Genomic DNA, 18,598 nt, shown 5'->3' with positions numbered 1-18,598 from the left:
TATTTATTTATTTGACAGAGAGATAGAGCCAGAGAGTACAAGTGGGAGGAATGGCAGAGGGAGAGGGAGAAGCAGACTCCCTGCGGAGCTCTTTCCCTTGCTCTGTTAATCTGTTTGTTGATTCTAATGATAGACTGTTTCATATACTTTAACTCCCTAATTATTCTCTCAAAATTTAGTGACATTTTCTCTTCCTTGTTTGTTCATGTCTCAAGTTTGTTTTTTATTTTTAATGAGTTCGAATGCAATTGCATTGAATTTCTAGTTTCAATTGGATCACTATGAGAATGCTCTGTTTCTGATATCAGTGCCCACACTGTGTCCCCATTGGCAAATCTGAGCTTCCGTGGAGAGCTGTTCTTTGTTATCCTGGAGGTAGCTGCTCTTTTTTTTTTTTTTTAAAGATTTTTATTTATTTATTTAACAGAGAGAGAGAGAGCACAAGTAGGCAGAGCGGCAGACAGAGGGAGAGGGAGAAGCAGGCTCTCTGCCGAGCAGGGAGCCCAATGCGGGGCTCGATCCCAGGACCCCCGGATCATGACCTGAGCCGAAGGCAGCCGCTTAACCGACTGAGCCACCCAGGCGCCCCGGAGGTAGCTGCTCTTAATGGGGACGGTGGCCAGGCTGTGCTGTAAGCCTCCACTTAGTCCCATGACTGCTTGCTTGTCTTAACTCTTCCCACACCATATCTAGCTATGCTATCCCTAATCAAGCTTTGTTGACTGAGCTACTTTTACAGTCGTTCCCTTTTAGTGTTTTGCTTTGGAAACTGTTCCATTCTGTAAGGTCTCTCTACTAATCTAATATTCACTGTGATTTAGTTTCATCTTTGTTTCTGGTGTATTACTTTCCCACTGCTAGAAGATATATATATATATATATAATATATTTTATCTGCCACCATGAGCCTGCAGTTGTTTTTTTATTTATTTTTTAAAGTTTATTTATTTATTTGAGAGAGAGAGAAAGAGAGAGAGAGAGCATGAGAGGGGGGAGGGTCAGAGGGAGAAGCAGACTCCCTGCTCAGCAGGGAGCCCAACGTGGGACTCAGTCCTGGGACTCCAGGATCATGACCTGAGCCGAAGGCAGACACTTAACCAACTGAGCCACCCAGGCTCCCCTTATTCGTTATTTTAATTTCCTTTTTCCCATTTTTTCTTTTTACCACATCAAATTTTTAAATTATTTGCATCTCTTCTCTTATCCCATCTTTATTTATTTTTTTCTTTTCTGACAGCTTGATTATAGAGTAGAAACTTTTCTTGGTGTATTGAAATTATGCTAATCCTTAGTGTGAATTATTTAGTAAATACCAAACTCTTTGGACATTTCTCCTTTTGTCTTTAATTGTTTTCAAGACAGAAATGGCTATTTGTTTATTTTCATTATATCTCCTTATATAAATTCTCTCTGATCCTACTCTATTTAGTGATCTCTAAAACTAGTATCTATGTCATAAAATTGGTTTCTTCCTGATAGTGTATATTGTGTTCTAATTGAATAAATTATTTGGAAGTATAAACCAGTTGGAAAAGATGAAATATAAAATATGTATTGCTTTCTGGTCAGAGAATGATGAGGTGTTTTTTCCTTTACAACATTAAAGTAAATATGCACATCTCTGGCTGTTACAACTGCATGTACTAATGTGGCCTATGAAAAATCAATATCAAGTTTTTATGTACTTGTGACATAGCTTTTTCTTTTCTGACTCAAAGCTTTGTGAAAGTACAGATGGTTTATTTTATTCACATATCATCCCTAAAATATTTCAGAAAAAATATCAAGTATTTATTGAACTGAAACAAAATGTAAGATAAATCTTTTCAAATCATGCAAATTGCTTTCCAGATTGTTAGCATAGTTAGGTATAATGAATTTTTTATGAAAGGTGCTTTATAGAAATCTTGGGTTTCATATAACTGAACTAAATGCAAAACATATATAATATTAAAAATAAAATTTAACAGTCTACAAATTCACATATTCTAAGTATCATACATATTTGCATAGTGAAATCTTTTAATATATTCTATTAAAATAAATGTGTAACTTAGGAAAGCTATAACAGATTCCACAGATTTTATTATTTTCTTACTTTAAGATATAATTTTATATAACAAAGTTTCTACCATATTTTATGTAAATAATATCCATCTTGAATCAGAACTTCTAACCTACTACATATGTCTCTTGTTATGGAAACTTTTTATGTCAGAGAGCTAAACAAAATCCTCAGAAGGCTGAGAAAAAGTTAATCAAAATTCAATCCAGCTCTACTGGAAATTTCCAGAAAAAAAATGTTGCTAGTTGTAAAAGGTGTTGGTAATGTAAAAATAAAGCACTCACATCACCCTTTCAATCCTTATGATTAATCATATTTTATGATGATTTGTGAGCCACTTCTGTTTTTTTTTAAATTAATTTATTTATTTGAGAGGTGGTAGTGGCAGAGGGAGATGGAGAGAGAAACTCTCAAGCAGACTCTCCACCAAGTGTGGAGCCTGATGTAGGGCTTGTTCTTCCGACCCTGAGAGATCATGACCTGAGCCGAAATCAAGAGTCAGATGCTTAACCAACTGAACCACCCAGGTGCCCCTAAATGGGTGAGCATAATTCTGTCTTTATCACTAGAGCAATTGAGTTTGAAAATTGATTTATGTTTTCATATTAAAATGGATAGCAGGAAACCCAAAATTGAACAGAATAAAACAAATGGTGTTTGAAGAACTGATACCCTTTACATTCTATTTATGATATCCATAACCAACTGAAATATATTATTTTAATGCATAAGTGCTTTAAATGAACAGATTTTTAGATTGTTCTTCAGTTTTTAAAAAAATGCTTGAGATAGAAAAGATTCTTGTGCATTGAATTTGGAGTACTAAGTTAATTTTTCATATACTTACCAATTTTTTGATGACCACTAGATATTAAAGGCTATACGTTTCAGTCAGTTTGTTTTGAAACTGAAATCGATAATAAACCTGGAAATGTTTTCTTGATGGTATAATAAAATGGATTGTACTGAAAAAAAAATCTATAGGTTAGTAAAAGTAACAAAAACATTAACATGCTGCTATAATTAACAAAGTTATATAATTGCCTGCCTTGTAGAACTTCTCATTTTGGGTATTACAACTCTATAGTCACCTTCCACATATATCAGCAAATGCATTATAACTTTAAAGATGTTGAAAAATCTGAAATTTTATTATTCATCTCAAAAAGAAAGCAATAGTAGTTGGCTGAATAACAGACTAGACATCTATGTTATTATTTAGAAATTATTATTTATCTAAATTCCCTGAACACTCTAAAAAGAACAGTTTCACCTGAATTGGCTGCTTGAAATAATTCATTTGTCTATGTGATTTAACCTGTTTCTTATTTTATTCAACAAAAGACAAGTTTCTAATAAATAACAAACTATTTTATTTGAATATTCACAGTTTGCTAAGCCTGCCCAGCATGTTTCCCTGACACAACTTTTCCATCAGCCCCAGGCCGTTAAAGGACACCTCCTTACTAGTGAGTGAAAATAAGGAAACTCATAGTAGATGATTATCTCAGAATCTTTTAGGAATGATGATCATGTAGCTTACTCCTATAATTTAATTAAAAAGAATAAAAGTGGACAGTGTAGTCCACACTCAAATAGACTAATGAAGCAACAGCTAAGTAAAAAGTAAAATGATAGCTTAATAATAACAATAATAGTAGTAACATAAATTGACCCAGCATATATTTTTTAAATGGCTAACAGATGTCAGGAACAAGTCTTATAACTGCCAGTCCACTTTGAGCAAAACAAATAACACTTTCTGCTCACATGGCTTTATGTTTCACTGGAGGAAGACAGATTAAACTAACAAAATATACATTATGTCAGTGGAGAAGGTAAATAGAATATGCACTGGTAGTGAGTGTTCTGTTTGTTCTTCTATATAGGCTGAGCAGAGAAGAACTCAATGAGTATAGACATGAAGGAGATGAGGGAGCAAGCCATTTGGCCGTCTCATAGAAGAGCGTTTGAGGCAGAGGGAGGAACAGAAATAAAAGCATCATGACAGGACAATATTTGACATGGTTGGAGACATTAGCAAGATGGCCAGGGTGGCTGAAGCAGAATGTATAGGAGTAGCATATGAGAATGGTACTGGGAGGCCAAATCACTTAGGTTCTTAGGGTTACCGTGAGTATAATAGTTTTTTTATTATAAACGTATAATGTATTATTTGTTTTAGTAGTACAGGTCTGTGATTCATCAGTCTTACACAATTCACAGTGCTCATCATAGCACATACCCTCCCCAATGTCCATCACCTAGCCACCCTAGCCCTCCCACCCCCTCCACTCCAGCAACCCTCAGTTTGTTTCCTGAGATTAAGAGTCTCTTATTGTTTGTCTCCCTCTCTGGTTTCATCTTATTTCATTTTTCCCTCCCTTCCCCTATGATCCTCTGTCTTGTTTCTCAAATTCCTCATATCAGTGAGATCATATGATACTTGTCTTTCTCTGACTGACTTATTTCACTTAGCATAATACCCTCTAGTTCCATCCACATCGTTGCAGATGGCAAGATTTCATTTTTTGATGGCTCCATAATATTCCATGTATACATATACCACATCTTCTTTATCCATTCATCTGTTGATGGACATCTAGGCTCTTTCCATAGTTTGGCTATTGTAGACATTGCTGCTATAAACATTGGGATGCCTGTGCCCCTTTGGATCACTATATTTGTGTCTTTGGGGTAAATACCCAGTAGTGCAATTGCTGGGTCATAGGGTAGCTCTATTTTCAACTTTTTGAGGCACCTCCATACTCTTTTCCAGAGTGGCTGCACCAGCTTGCATTCCCACCAACAGTGTAGGAGGGTTCCTCTTTCTCTGCATTCTTGCCAACATCTATCGTTTCCTGACCTGTTAATTTTAGCCATTCTGGCTGGTAAGGTGGTATCTCATTGAGGTTTTATAATAATTAGGTTTATCCAGGTTTCTTCTGGTCTATTCCTGGCTTTCCAGCATCTATTCCAGTTTAATATTTAGTCAGGAAATTTGTATTTTTAATTTAAAGTATTATTATTACTGGGTGCATTATAATAAGCTCTGATGATAATGGGTTTGGAATCTCTCCAGTTTGTATATCCAGTCTCTGCTTCTGTTTTCCTCTAGGAGGATGTAAGACACATCTGTCCAATGAATGGTGTTCTCGCTTTTACATATAATCATTAAATCTGAAACATAACCAGAAAAATAACTGTCTAGGGGCGCCTGGGTGGCTCAGTTGGTTAAGCGACTGCCTTCGGCTCAGGTCATGATCCTAGAGTCCCGGGATCGAGTCCCGCATTGGGCTTCCTGCTCAGCAGGGAGTCTGCTTCTCCCTCTCACCCTCCTCTCTCTCATATGCACTCTCTCTCTCTCATTCTCGCTCTCTCAAATAAATAAATAAAATCTTTAAAAAAAAAAAAAAGAAAAATAACTGTCTTTTCCCAACCATTCCCACATGCAAAAACAAGCCACAGTTTCTTCTGAAGTACAGCATATAGTGAATTCAAAGAAAAAAATAAACATGCACTAAAAACCCTGTTGGCCAACTGGTATACCAGCCCATTATGCTGTGGCCATGGACTCTCATCTGCCTGTGAGATGCATAGGAGAACAAATATACCAATCAGCAATGTCCATGGAGACTGGGGGGAATCATAGGCTAGATGTATATTAAATAAATGTGAGGAAGAGAAGATGAGCAGTCCTGCCAACTATTTTTAATGAATGGTTTGAATACTCTTATTCAGTGTTTTTGTTTTTTTTTAACTAAACATGTAGTTTAAATCTATAAATATTTATGTTTTGTACACTTTTATTTTGCAATAAAACTTTTCAGCAAAAATCAGCTAAAAATGAAAATGCATATTAAATGAAAAATTCAGTTCTGAGTTTCTATTTTCTCTGAAATAATTGATGATGAATATATGATTTTATGAGGTACTTATCAACATGTACCATTGCCAATGGGAGCTTTAGTGGTATCATTTAGCATATTGAAACTATAAGCACACATATGCTGTAGAAGCATCAGTATCTGCTTCAAAATTAATAGCTAATTATCTGCTCAAAATAACCATTTAAACTGCAGAAAATCGCTTTGCCTATCACTCTTTGAAGCATGACTTTTCATTTAGATCAAATGACTGTCCTAAGTTAATGTTCATGTTCAATTCCAAGTTTTCTTATGTGTGTTATAAGTGAAGTGATTAACTGTTAATATTTTGGCTTCATTGGTGGAAGAACTTTAAAAAGATCAATACCATTTTTATATCAGAGTAATCAGAATGTTTTAAACAGAAAATCCATTAAAAAGTAAAGCACTAATGATTTTATTACTTGTTCCTATGGTGATAATTTGAATACAGATTTTGTTGGAGTACATAATCATGGCAAAAATATGGTTTTGATTAAAGTAAGAAACAATAGATTAAAACATATGCTCTGAATTGGTTGTGGTATACACATAAATCATAATTGCATCCAAAGAAATTTTAATATATTATTAATTAAAATATAAGCCTTAATTGTCAAATTCTATGTGTGTGCATATATGAGCATGAACAAACACACAAACACACACAAATTACTCAGTTATTCCGCTACAGATTCTATAGTCACTAAGGAACCTTCTGGAAAAAACAAGTAAGGCTCAAATCTCAGATCATTTAAGTAATGGAGTCCTTAAAGTCTCTCTGGATAATACTACTCCAGTAAGCCTTTTTCAGGTTATGAACTTCTCTTTCATTTAAAACTCTACCACTGAAGAAGTGTGCAAGTTTGAAATAATTTAACATAGAGGTAATCAGCCTATAGAAATCTACAACTTGATTTCATCTTGTCATCTCTTCATAAAAGTATTACTCAAAATTATTGTCTTATTAAAAGCCAATCAAATATGAAAAATGTTTAAGTCTATCAGGCAGTTCATGAATGAAATTATTATACTTGATCTTAGCCAAAAGGCCGAGAAATGAACATAAATGCAATTATTATGCTATTATTCTTGATCTTGTGATGTAGTGTCTTTGTGCTATCTTGAATTTGCAATCTGTTGTGATTTCTTTTCTTATTCTAAATAAATATACATATATACATATTTATATATAATTTATAAAACCTGATTTTTACATATTTTTCTTAAAGAGGGCATCAAATTTTATAAATGTCACATCTCATAAAATCAGTATTCACCTTTGCTCCTAATTTATCAATGAGATATCATGGAAAGGAAATTACTTCAACTTATGTTTATTATTCCTACCATTATGAACACATCGATATTCAGATCTATCTTGACTCCCTCTCCTATTCTCTTATCAGATGTGGCATCTCTTCTAAATAAAGTGTATTCAACTTCCTCTCTGGATCCCTTCTCCCCTTGCTTTTTTGACTCTTCATTCATTATCCCACCCTTTTGCTATCATATCTTGAGCTGTTCTCTTCTACTGCCTTTTAATCTTAATTATGTAAGCTCTCTTTTTTTTTATAAGATTTTATTTATTAATTTGAGAGAGAGAGCTGGAGTGGAGGGAGGGGCAGAGGAAGAGAATATCAAGCAGACTCCATGCTGAGCATGGAGCCTTACTTGGGGCTCTGTCTCACGACCCCGAGATCAGGATCTGAGCCAAAACCAAGAGTCAGATGCTTGACCAACTGTGCCACCCAGGTGCCCCTATGTAAGCCCTCTTAATATAAACCCACTCTGTACTAAAGTTAGTTGATTTAGTTTATAAAAACATATGCAATGATTAAAATGTTATTACAAATTACAATAGGAATGGATAGAGATTTAAGACCAAAGGGAATGCAGATGAATAATTCCTAGGTCATTGTAATGTTGCAAAAAATGAGCAATATATAAAACTAATGAAGCTGTTATTTTTAATTTGTAAAATTTTTGTGCAAATGTAAATCTACTTACCCTCTCATTCCTTTGTTTTTTTTTTTTTCCACCACTAAATTCTTAATAAAATAAGCTGTTTTTCCACTTTTTCATTTCCTCTTCAGTGTAGTTGGGATTTTGACTCTACTCTCCATTGACACTGCTATTGTCAGTAATAAACTTCTGGGTGTTAAATGAAGTCTTCTTTATTTTTATACTTATTAAAAGTTTCTTCTCCCTTGGATATTATTTTTAAGATTTATTTACTTACTTTTAGAGAGAGAGAGAGAAAGCAGGAGGAAGAGCAGAGGGAAAGAATCTTAAGTAGACATGCTGCTAAGTGAGGAGCCCAACTCTGGGCTTGATCTCATGACTGAGAGATCATGACCTGAGCCGAATCAAGAGTTGGATGCTCAACCGACTGAGCCCCCCAGCCACCTCTCTTCTTCCTTGGATATAGGAAATAATCGTCTCCTATCTCTAGAGTTGTTTCTTCTTATATAACTGGATACATCCTTCTTGGTACATCCCTTCAAAGTCACATTTTCCTAGAATTTCATACTCAGAATTCTATTTCATACACATATGCTTCCTTGATTTTATAATAATAAAATAATAGTAATTTGTAGGGCAGAGGTCAAGGATTATGCAAAATATAACAACCTTATGAATTGGGCATTTCCTCCATTTGAAGATGAGGAAGCTCATGATCAGACAGTTTAAATAATTTGCTCAAGGTTTTAATCCCATAAAAGAGCAAATCTTTGCTGTATTCCATCACGACCATTTTAACTTCTGTTCTGTTCCTTCTTCTTACTTCCTTTCCTGATTTTGATAATCAAATACATTTGTATTTCTTCTGAATATTGCCTTCCATCTCAAAGTTCTCTCTGCAGCCCCATATAGATTTACACAACTATTAGACAATATTTCATATGAATGTCCCATAGGTGTCTCAAATTTTACATGTCTAATATGAACCTAATTTTTTTTGCCCTTTCCCAAATTTGTTCACTGACTTGTATCCCCTAATATGATGAAGAGAAAGACCACTCACCTTCCCCTTTCTTCTGACAATGCATTATTTCACACTGTCCAGAATTTCTCATCCAATTACTTTCCTGGTTTCCTGTATTCACCCTTTTTCTTATACATTAAACCTTCCTTCAGTTCTTCCTCTTCCTTGCCTGCCAGTTCATCAGAGAATTAACTTACCACAGCTTCAGAATTCAACTCAGGTGTCTGTCTCCAGTTTTATTAAACCAACCTTGATATACTTCTCTATTTAATCTGCATCAACTGCTCCCAAAGAACATTCTATTGTGACCTGAACTGTGTGTTATTTTGTCTGCTTTCTCAATTAAGCCATTGAGATACTTGAAGGCAAGGACTCTATCTTGCTTTTCAATCTCTGGAATCTAACCCAGTTTCTGGTCCAGACTTGTAGTTAATAAATGCATATTAAATAAATGAGTTGATGCAGGTGCTGTATCACTTATAAAGTTACTTTTCTCAGTATATAAATAGTCTATTAAATGTAACTCTCTTTCTTAGGCATTTATAGCCTTTCTCTTGTACTTGATTCTTGTCAAAATATTTTTTTTTTCCTCTAGAGAAGTTCATATGTATTTCCTAATTCATAATACCTTCTTACTTCACATTATCAAATTAACTTGGTGGAATGATCTGATGAATATAAAAGAAAAACTCATACCAATTACTAACAATGAAAGTGTTAGGATGACAAAATGGATTTGAGTAGATGTGCCAAAGAGACCTAAGCAACCTAATCACTTCTGCTGTTACATTTTAGGAGTTAATTTTAGATAGTGTTCTTTGGACCACAGATGATGTCTTTGTGCTTTCCAATTGGAAGTATTAAGAGTGAATTCTTCCAAGTTAACTTCTTTTAAAAATCAGGAAATATGTGTGAATTAAAACGCTTTATCATATATTTCTTTTCATTCTTCACTTCAAACTTTTCAGTCCTTTTTCCTTATGTTGTAGTCATAAAACTTACAAACTTAGAAGAAATATTTAAATTGCATTTTCATGTACATACATATTTGTTAGTATGCAAACTACATACATATATGTTAGGACTTTGAGGAATGAAGATACGTGTATATAGTCACAAATTTGATTGCATATTTGTAGCACTAAATATAGTTATGTAAATACTAAGTCAGATTACCTCCCTTCTGGGGTGCCTGGGTAGCTCAGTCAGTTATGCGTCTGCGTTTGGCTCAGGGCTCAAGTCATGATCTCTGGGGTCCTGGGATGGAGCCCAAACTTTGGCTCCCTGCTCAGTGGCGAGTCTGCTTTTCCCTCTCCCTGGGCCCCTCCCCCTGCTCATATTCACTCTCTCTCTCTCAAATAAATAAATAAAATCTTTTAAAAAAATTACCTCCCTTCCATTCTAATACAGAAAATTCTTAACATGTATAGATGAGAGGAAATTTCTACAAAAAGGTTGTTTTATGTTCTTCAGTTACTTGGCCCTTAAATACTAATTTATGTTTATATATATTTAAAACATCCTAAAAGGGTTGTTATTTTCTACATACAAGAATAAATTTATAATTTAAAGTAAGATCTTTATAAAATCATTTTATTATACAAATAAAATCATGAGTAGTTTCAATAAAAGGTTAAGACCATTTTAGCTAAGTACTACTTTGTCTTTATTCATTAAAAAATGATCTGAGAGAGTTTGATATTTTGTAACACATTAATTTTCCAAGAATTATGTGCACTAGTCAAAAAGGAACAAATATTTGGACCACATTGTGGAGCCTATTGTTTCCTGATTTCTCCTTTCTAATTCATTTTATGCCAGGGAGAGTATTAAAGTTATTTAATAAAATAACAGTGGTTTCCCAGGAACAAATGTTCCCCCTCATTTTCTGTCTCTCATGATCTCTTTGGCATTTCTCACTGCCTTTCTCCCTTACTCTTTCTCTCTCCTTCTCTTATAAAATACACATATGCATAAAATATGTTTTTGATATTTCCAAAGATTATATAATGGAATTAATGTTTCAATTGTTAATGGTGCACTGGGATATATATTTTGTCAAATTATTTCTGGAAGTTATTTCTGGCTGTGATGGTAATAGCATTAAGTTATACTTGGTTCATATCAATGAGTCCAAATTACATTTTTTGACTATCCCACTTATCTACATGAAATGTCCCCTTGCCCAAAACAGTGTAAATTTATCTTTCATACAATATCCTCAAAAGACTAGCCAAATTTGTTAAAACATGTGCACTTTCTAGTTTACCTAACCTTTATAATTTATTAGTAAAATTGAGTACCTAAGATATGAGACAAGAGGACATGGTTACAATTAGTTTTACTTTAAGCTGAAATGTTGGGGGAGGCACATTATAGTTGATGATTAATCACTTTGAAGCTGACATTATCAAGATCCACAGGAAAAGATCAAATATAACCCTCCCCCAATTTGGTAATATATAGTATAGAAGAAACTTTTGGGGGACATAATTGCTTCATGCATAGATTTTCCAACCTGCCTACAGCAGCAGTAATAGTATCCAGTGATGCCAATGTATGTATAGATGTACTCTGGGTATCAGGAAATGAGGTGGAATGTATTAGGAATTGATTTTCTAGACTATAAATATGGTTTTGAAAACAATAACAACATCACAAATCAGAAAATTCAACCTAATTTTAGTGAGGCAATTGTGAAGCCATTTAATCTTAAAACTGTAAGAATAATATGTAACTGTGTACATGCAGGTATGAATATGAATTGAGCTGAATAAGAGATAAGAATGTTTGTTCCTGGCTCAAAATGCTTAAATCAGAATGCAGACCTTTCTTAAGGCAAGCTCTTGACAAAGAAGAGGAAAAGGAAAGTTGAGGGCATAAAATAAAGTTATTTTCGATTCTTCAACCTTGTGTTTCTTTAATACAAAGAGATATGAATAGGTACAATTAAATGAGCATTCATTCCATGCTATTATGATAACACTATTTATGAATCTCATACTGGTTTCTTCTAAATATCACAGAATATAGTTTTATAATATGTACATTGTTTAATTGCTATACATTAATTTATTTTTATATGTTCAATCTGATTTCTAACTGATATAGCCCAATCATATATAAATGACAGGATCATTTATTTTCTTTAAATGATAAAATAGGAGATTGGAATAAAAAGAAATTCCTACATATCGTCATCTATGAAATCTAATTATAAGACACTTTCCAAGATTATGGAATCAGTACTGCAGGTTTTCTTTCCTCTTTAAAAAAAAAAAAAATGTCCCAGTGTGCTTTTTAAGTACTATTGTCAGGTACAAATTAAAACTTCCTAAATTTTCTATATTAGTTTTATCTTAACACTTTTTAGAAGTGGAAAGTAGACTTCTAAATCTTAGTATCTTGATTTGCTTTTAGTGCTTCAAAACCTCGCCATCCACCTTTTTATAGGGTGTGCAGTAGTGGTGGCTGTTGAGCAATGTGGTAGGAAAGCATCTGACACGGAGCTACTAAACCTGTACATTAACATAAGATCTCCTTCACATTTAGCTATTTAGATAAATAGTCAATGCTCTAGGAGAGCATTAATGACCAACACTGAAAACTCAAAAATTATTAATCCACTTCATAAGTCATTTTAAGTTTTAATTTCATAAATTTCCATAAAAATAGTCTAAATAAATTCTGGGGCCATGCATGATTACTTCATTACAAAATGTTTATATGTATTAATTCTGCAAGTGAACCTCTGAAATTGGTAGGTGAAAGTATAGTACACAGTACTAAAATTTCTACTAACAGGCATCTTTCCAGACACTTCTTATTCCCACATCCTTCTTGTTGTTAGGATATCCTTTGAAGTGGGAGCCGCACATCTGCTGGTCTTTACAGCTTAATGAGTGAAAAGTCAGTACCCATGCAGAGCCCTGCATTTTGGTTCTTGCCAAGTCTCTTGGGTTTGTTTGTTCTCAATCAGACCTACTTTCTTCTGCACTTTCTGTCCCTAATGCAATGCCATAAGCAAGTCTCCCAGTAGTTCATTGGCTATAGTTTAAGATTGAAGGTAGGAAAACTCACTGTCCATCCAGCTTTGCTTGGTAGGAAGTTCTCTTTGAGATTATTTTGCCAGAACACTGGGGGAGAGGGGTGAAAATAGAGGAGTGGCACTCTGACCTATAAAACATATATACTACTTTTAATGAAGGGAAAAATAATTGAATTAGTAATAACCTATGGATAATACAATTTAATTTACATACACATATTGTTTATTTCTTAAAACAGCCCAATGAAGCTAATGGCATTAACTCCATTTTAAAGATAAGGAAGCCAAGGCTCAGAATGATTAAATAATTTTCCAAGGCTACAGTTCATTGAATGAATGAAATAAAGAATGAATGAATCTCTAGGGAAAACAGCATGGATTGAGTGGATTAAGAGGCTGAGATAGGTCAATTTTTCAATCCATTTAGCAATCAATTTACAGAGAGTAAGCTGGTCTGACAGTCACATGGGGTTTATGTTTGGGGGTAGGATGCTGCTGAAGAACCAATGATGACAATTTTAAAAGAAACAAGAATGAATAACAGATGAAACATCATCATGGAATAGAAGAACAATGGTGAGTCAAATGGATGGTTAGGCTTTCACCAAAAACAATTAGCTTTATGGTAAACTTTTCGGCTGCCAGCTTATTTTGAAAAACTTTTCTAGGCTTCAATGAGACAATGTTTGAAAATTAGGACATAGACAAATTAATAGGATATGTAACTGGCAAAAACTGATTTAGGGAGAATTAGAAAATAGAAATTTTGTTCAATAATCATTAAAGGAATTCAAACAATTATTTAAAAATAGAAAGAAAGAGAGAAACCAAAGACTCACCAGAAATAGAATAGCTTATATGCAAGTGCTACGAGTTTTAAGGAACTTCCAAAATTGTACAGATGCTTCCAAAAATGGAAGATGAGGGCATATTCTGCAACTCACTTTCTGAGACAGAATAATTTTGTCAAAAACTTAGAGATGGTATCAGGAAGTAAAACAGTAAGTCTATTGTGTTCAGGAATATAGATTCAAAATGTCTAAGCAAAATATTAGCAAACTGAATCCAGTTCTCTATAAAAATATTAATAAACAGTGTCCAATTTGGATATATAAAAATCTTGTAAGGGTGCTTTAATGATACAAAAATATTTAAATATATATTCCCACATTATTGATTAAATGAGATAAACCATGTTAACATCTCAAGATGCAGAAAAAAAATTTAACAGATTCATAATAAAAATCCTTACTATAATAGATAAAAGGAAATTTTATTACCTTATAAAAGATGTCTCTCAAAAAAGAAAAGAAAAAGAAAATCTGTACGAAAACATCATATTAAATGGGGAAAATGTAGAAATATTCCATTTAAATTTAGAAACAAGATAGGAGCATTTCCTATGAATATCCCAATTCAGCGATGTTTTGGAGCTCTAGACAGCACAATAAGAAATAACAATTATAAGCATTGGAGAGCACCAATAGTACCATCATTATTGGTATACTATAGTCATGGATGAGGAAACCTAATTAACATTATATGGATTTTATTTGTCCCAAAAGTGATCTATAGGCTTAATGTTACTCTGATCAAAGTCATAATTGTTTTTTTTGTTTTTATCTTTATTATTGTGGAATAGGACAAGTTAACTTTAAAATATATATAGAAAATCAAAGAAGGAATAATACCCTAGGTTCTTCATGCTCTGTGAGATATAGACTTACTATAAAAGTACTTAAGGAATTATAAGAATGTGGTACTGGTGCAGGGGTGGACAAAATATGAATAAAATAAAACAGTTCAAAAAGAAATTTACTCATATATGGAAATCTGATTTATGATGGAGCTTGCATGGTAGGAAGTGGAATTATGTAATAAATGAAAGCATGGATTAAAGAAGAGAGAAAACTTGGTGCACAACAGCCACAGGGAAAGAAAGGAGGGAGGAAGGGGAAAAAAAAAGAGGGAAAAGGAAAGAAAGAGAGGATGGAGGGAGGGGGAAAGGAAGAGGAAGGGAAGCGAATAAAGGGATCCCTACCTCACACCACAACATAGAACTGTTAAAAGGAAAACTGAAATTTTAAAAAGAGTATACATGAATTATCTTCTGACCTCTGAGTAGGCAAACTTTTCTTACACAATACAGGTCACAGTGCTAACCACTTATGAAAAGGTTGATAAATTTGAATACATTAAAACCAAATCTTGTTTATTAAAATACACGTTAAAGTTAAAAAAATTCAATTTGTGTAGAAGATACTTGCAAAAAAGCATTAAAATTAAGAACAAGTAAAGAATTTTTACAAATCAAGAAGAGAAAAAGTAGAGAAAGGAAACAAAAGTCAAGAATAGCCATTTCACAAAAGAGGAAACCCATGAAATTAAGAAGTGTGACATTAAAATTGTTAGAAAGAATGTACTCAGTCAAATATCTATGTTGAAAATGAATGCATGCATTGATACAACTTTTTTGGGAAACAAAAATTTGCATAAAAGTATACCCTACTCTGAAAGTATCCACTGTCCATGAGCACTAGGAAGCATGTCCAATAATGCAGTTTTTATAAGAATATAAACTAACCAATCCAAATGTCCATTGACATGGGTTTAAAAAGGCACACTCACATAAATGATAATTAGCAGTAAAAATTAAATAACTTCAACTATGCATGGAGAGAACTTCAGCTATCACATGAATGAGTCTTAATAACAATACTAAGTGGAAAAAGCAAAAAGTGAACAGAATGTTGTCTACGGCATGTGTAGGATAACTGAAAATTTAGAATAGCGCTCACTTTTGTGGATGAGGAGAAATGGACCGCACAGCAGTCTATGTAAGTTTTGGAAATGTTCTCCCATTGGGGTGGGCAATTGGTACATAGGTACTTAAATTATGAATAATATTATATTATACAAGATATAAGCAAACAAATGGGAAAAAGACTCAAAATATTGCAACATGTCTAACAAAAGGTAAATATCCATAATATAATACCTAAGGAAATATGTGAAAGTTTGATATTCTAGATATTCATGGCTCTTAATATCAGGTGGTGGGGTTTTAGTTAATTTTTATACATTTCTATTATGTTTAAGCATTATTTATATTACTTCAACAAAATGTTTTTCCAATAATGCTAATTTAAATGAAAAACAACACTCATAATATGTAGAAATTATAAGATAATAATAAAAGACAACTCAGTGGAAAAGATGGGCAAGAGTTTGAAGATGCAGTTCACAGAAGAGATCACATAGCTATAAACCTACAAAAATATGCTCAACCCACTTGCAAACAGGAATGTGTGATTTTACAATAAAAGCATAATTTGATTTTTCATTATTATTGAAGAAATATCATAAAGTTGTTTACACGTAGTGTTTCGGAGTTGACAGAAATTGACACATCTTTTATAGCAGGAGCTGTTCAGAGAGTAGTATGATGGTATAGTGGATTTCCCTTCTAGAAGATTAACCTTCAAAACATATGCATATGTTCACGTAAATGTACTTCAAATAGTATTAACTATAATACTTATTTTTTGTAATAGTGAAACACTAGAATTAGTTTAACAGTACCTGAAGAGAAATGGTTTATTTGATCACACAATGAATACCTTATGTAATACATTCACTTACTGTAAATCATGATGCAACATTGTATGAGCTGACACAGAAAGATCTCTTAGACATTTTTATTAAAAAATGCACACAAATTAACAGGATGTATAGCATGATCCTATTCATGTTAAAAATATGTGTATAATAAAATTCATATGTGTATATTCACATATGTAAATATATAGAAAAGTTTCTTGGATGACTGCATATTATATTACTGCCAGTGATTATTCCTGTGCAAGGGAGGTAAACAGACACATTCCACATATTTCTGTCTTGTTTCAATTCTTTTTTATTGCAAGAAAATAAGCATGTACAGTTGTATAACTGGCTGTGTTACCTGCCTTTTTAACTTTCTCCAAGGTAGGTTGCTTTAATAAGCATAGTGCTGTATGCACTAGCAACAGAAGCTATGGGCACCCAGCAATTAGGCTTGAGTGTTCTGAGGTAGCAGACACTGAGGGCCATGTCAAAAGACAAGTGGAAGCCTGGCTCCCATTTGCAAATTCTAAGTCAAAGGAAACACTGAAACAGAACCCCAAAGCAGTGTGATCAATTTCTTCCAGTAATGGAAAAGGCTGAAAACTCTCAAAGACATATTTGCTGGCAAAATAGTTGTATTTATATAATGATTCAAAAGAGAATTTTTTCAATTCAATTATTGAATCTCAATTATTCAATGAAATGCTGTAGTAAATGTCACTTTGGATTATATGTGAAATGCAGATCACATATAATCAAAATGAGAATATTTTAATAAAAGTTATTATAATGTATTTTGTTTTTTTAAACTTGAGTTGATAAAAGAAAAAATAAAATATATTATCTAATATATGTTTAAATCAAGATGTTAATTCTTTAATTTTAGAATTTTATTCTAGATAAGAATTTAATATTTTTCAATAAAATTGTTGAGATTATCTTACAGTTTTCATCAAATAAAAATGTCTTTTATTAGATAAAATGCTAAGAATACAAAACTCTACAAGTCCGAATTTTAAAGTATCAATCACGTGCCATAACGTGCTTATTTTGCAGGTTAAACTTTTTCCGTGATGTTCCTGATTTCAGAGTATTAGCCTGTGGTGGAGATGGAACCGTGGGGTGGATTTTGGACTGCATAGGTAATGAAGACACATACTTAACGTGGCTGGGTTGAGAGTAGTAACCTAAAATTCTGTGTATTTTATTTATTTTATTAATGCATTGATATCTTTGGATGCTACAGTGATATAATCGGGTATCTGGCATTGTTGTACGTTACTTACTGGTTTAATGTGTTTGCTATATTTCAAAGTTTTAATTGACAAAATAGTTTGCAAGTATCTAAAAATCTTTCTTTTTTAATCCGCTTCTCATGGAATTTACTAAACCCTCAGAGCTATTTTCAAATCAGGCTCTACAAATTCTATTTGTTTCTTTGACCTGGGGAGGGAGCCAAAGAGAATCTTAACATTTGTGATAAAATTTACATCAAATAGATGTGCTTATTTTATTTAAGCATGGCACCTCAAAACCTTACCCTCTGTGGACATTCTTATCATATGCATCCATCATTATTATTACCATAGCTATTTTTTATTTATCATGTACTCTCTCATAGATGTTGTGCTAAGATTTTTGCCCCCCCCCCATTTATCTTAATTCTCACAACTCTGTGACACAGTATAGATAATCCTATTTTATTTTTTTATTTTTATTTTTTAAAGATTTTATTTATTTGAGAGAGAGAGAATGAGAGAGAGCGAGTACATGAGAGGGGGGAGGGTCAGAGGGAGAAGCAGACTCCCTGCCGAGCAGGGAGCCTGATGCGGGACTCGATCCAGGGACTCCAGGATCATGACCTGAGCCGAAGGCAGTCGCTTAACCAACTGAGCCACCCAGGCGCCCTAGATAATCCTATTTTAGAGAGAGGCTCTAAGGTGTGGAGAAGTTAAATAATTAGAATGGAGTCAGAGCTGTAAATT

At 33.3% G+C, this 18,598-nt stretch overlaps 1 protein-coding gene across 10 annotated transcripts in view; it reads left to right on the top strand.

Annotated features, from left to right (window-relative positions):
• The window catches only part of DGKB (diacylglycerol kinase beta), a 731,665-nt gene that overhangs the window by 276,637 nt on the left and 436,430 nt on the right, over positions 1-18,598 (top strand). For all 10 annotated transcript variants that reach the window (XM_078059329.1, XM_078059328.1, XM_078059325.1 and 7 more), the window contains one exon: positions 17,670-17,755. In XM_078059329.1, the coding sequence (XP_077915455.1) occupies positions 17,670-17,755 (86 nt within the window). The remainder of the gene's footprint in view (positions 1-17,669; positions 17,756-18,598) is intronic.

The sequence above is a fragment of the Halichoerus grypus genome, chromosome 12, assembly GCF_964656455.1.
Source record: "Halichoerus grypus chromosome 12, mHalGry1.hap1.1, whole genome shotgun sequence".
In the NCBI taxonomy this organism is placed as follows: Eukaryota; Metazoa; Chordata; class Mammalia; order Carnivora; family Phocidae; genus Halichoerus; species Halichoerus grypus.
The sequence above is the reverse complement of the archived record's forward strand: the minus strand, read 5'-3'. Positions and strand labels throughout refer to the sequence as shown.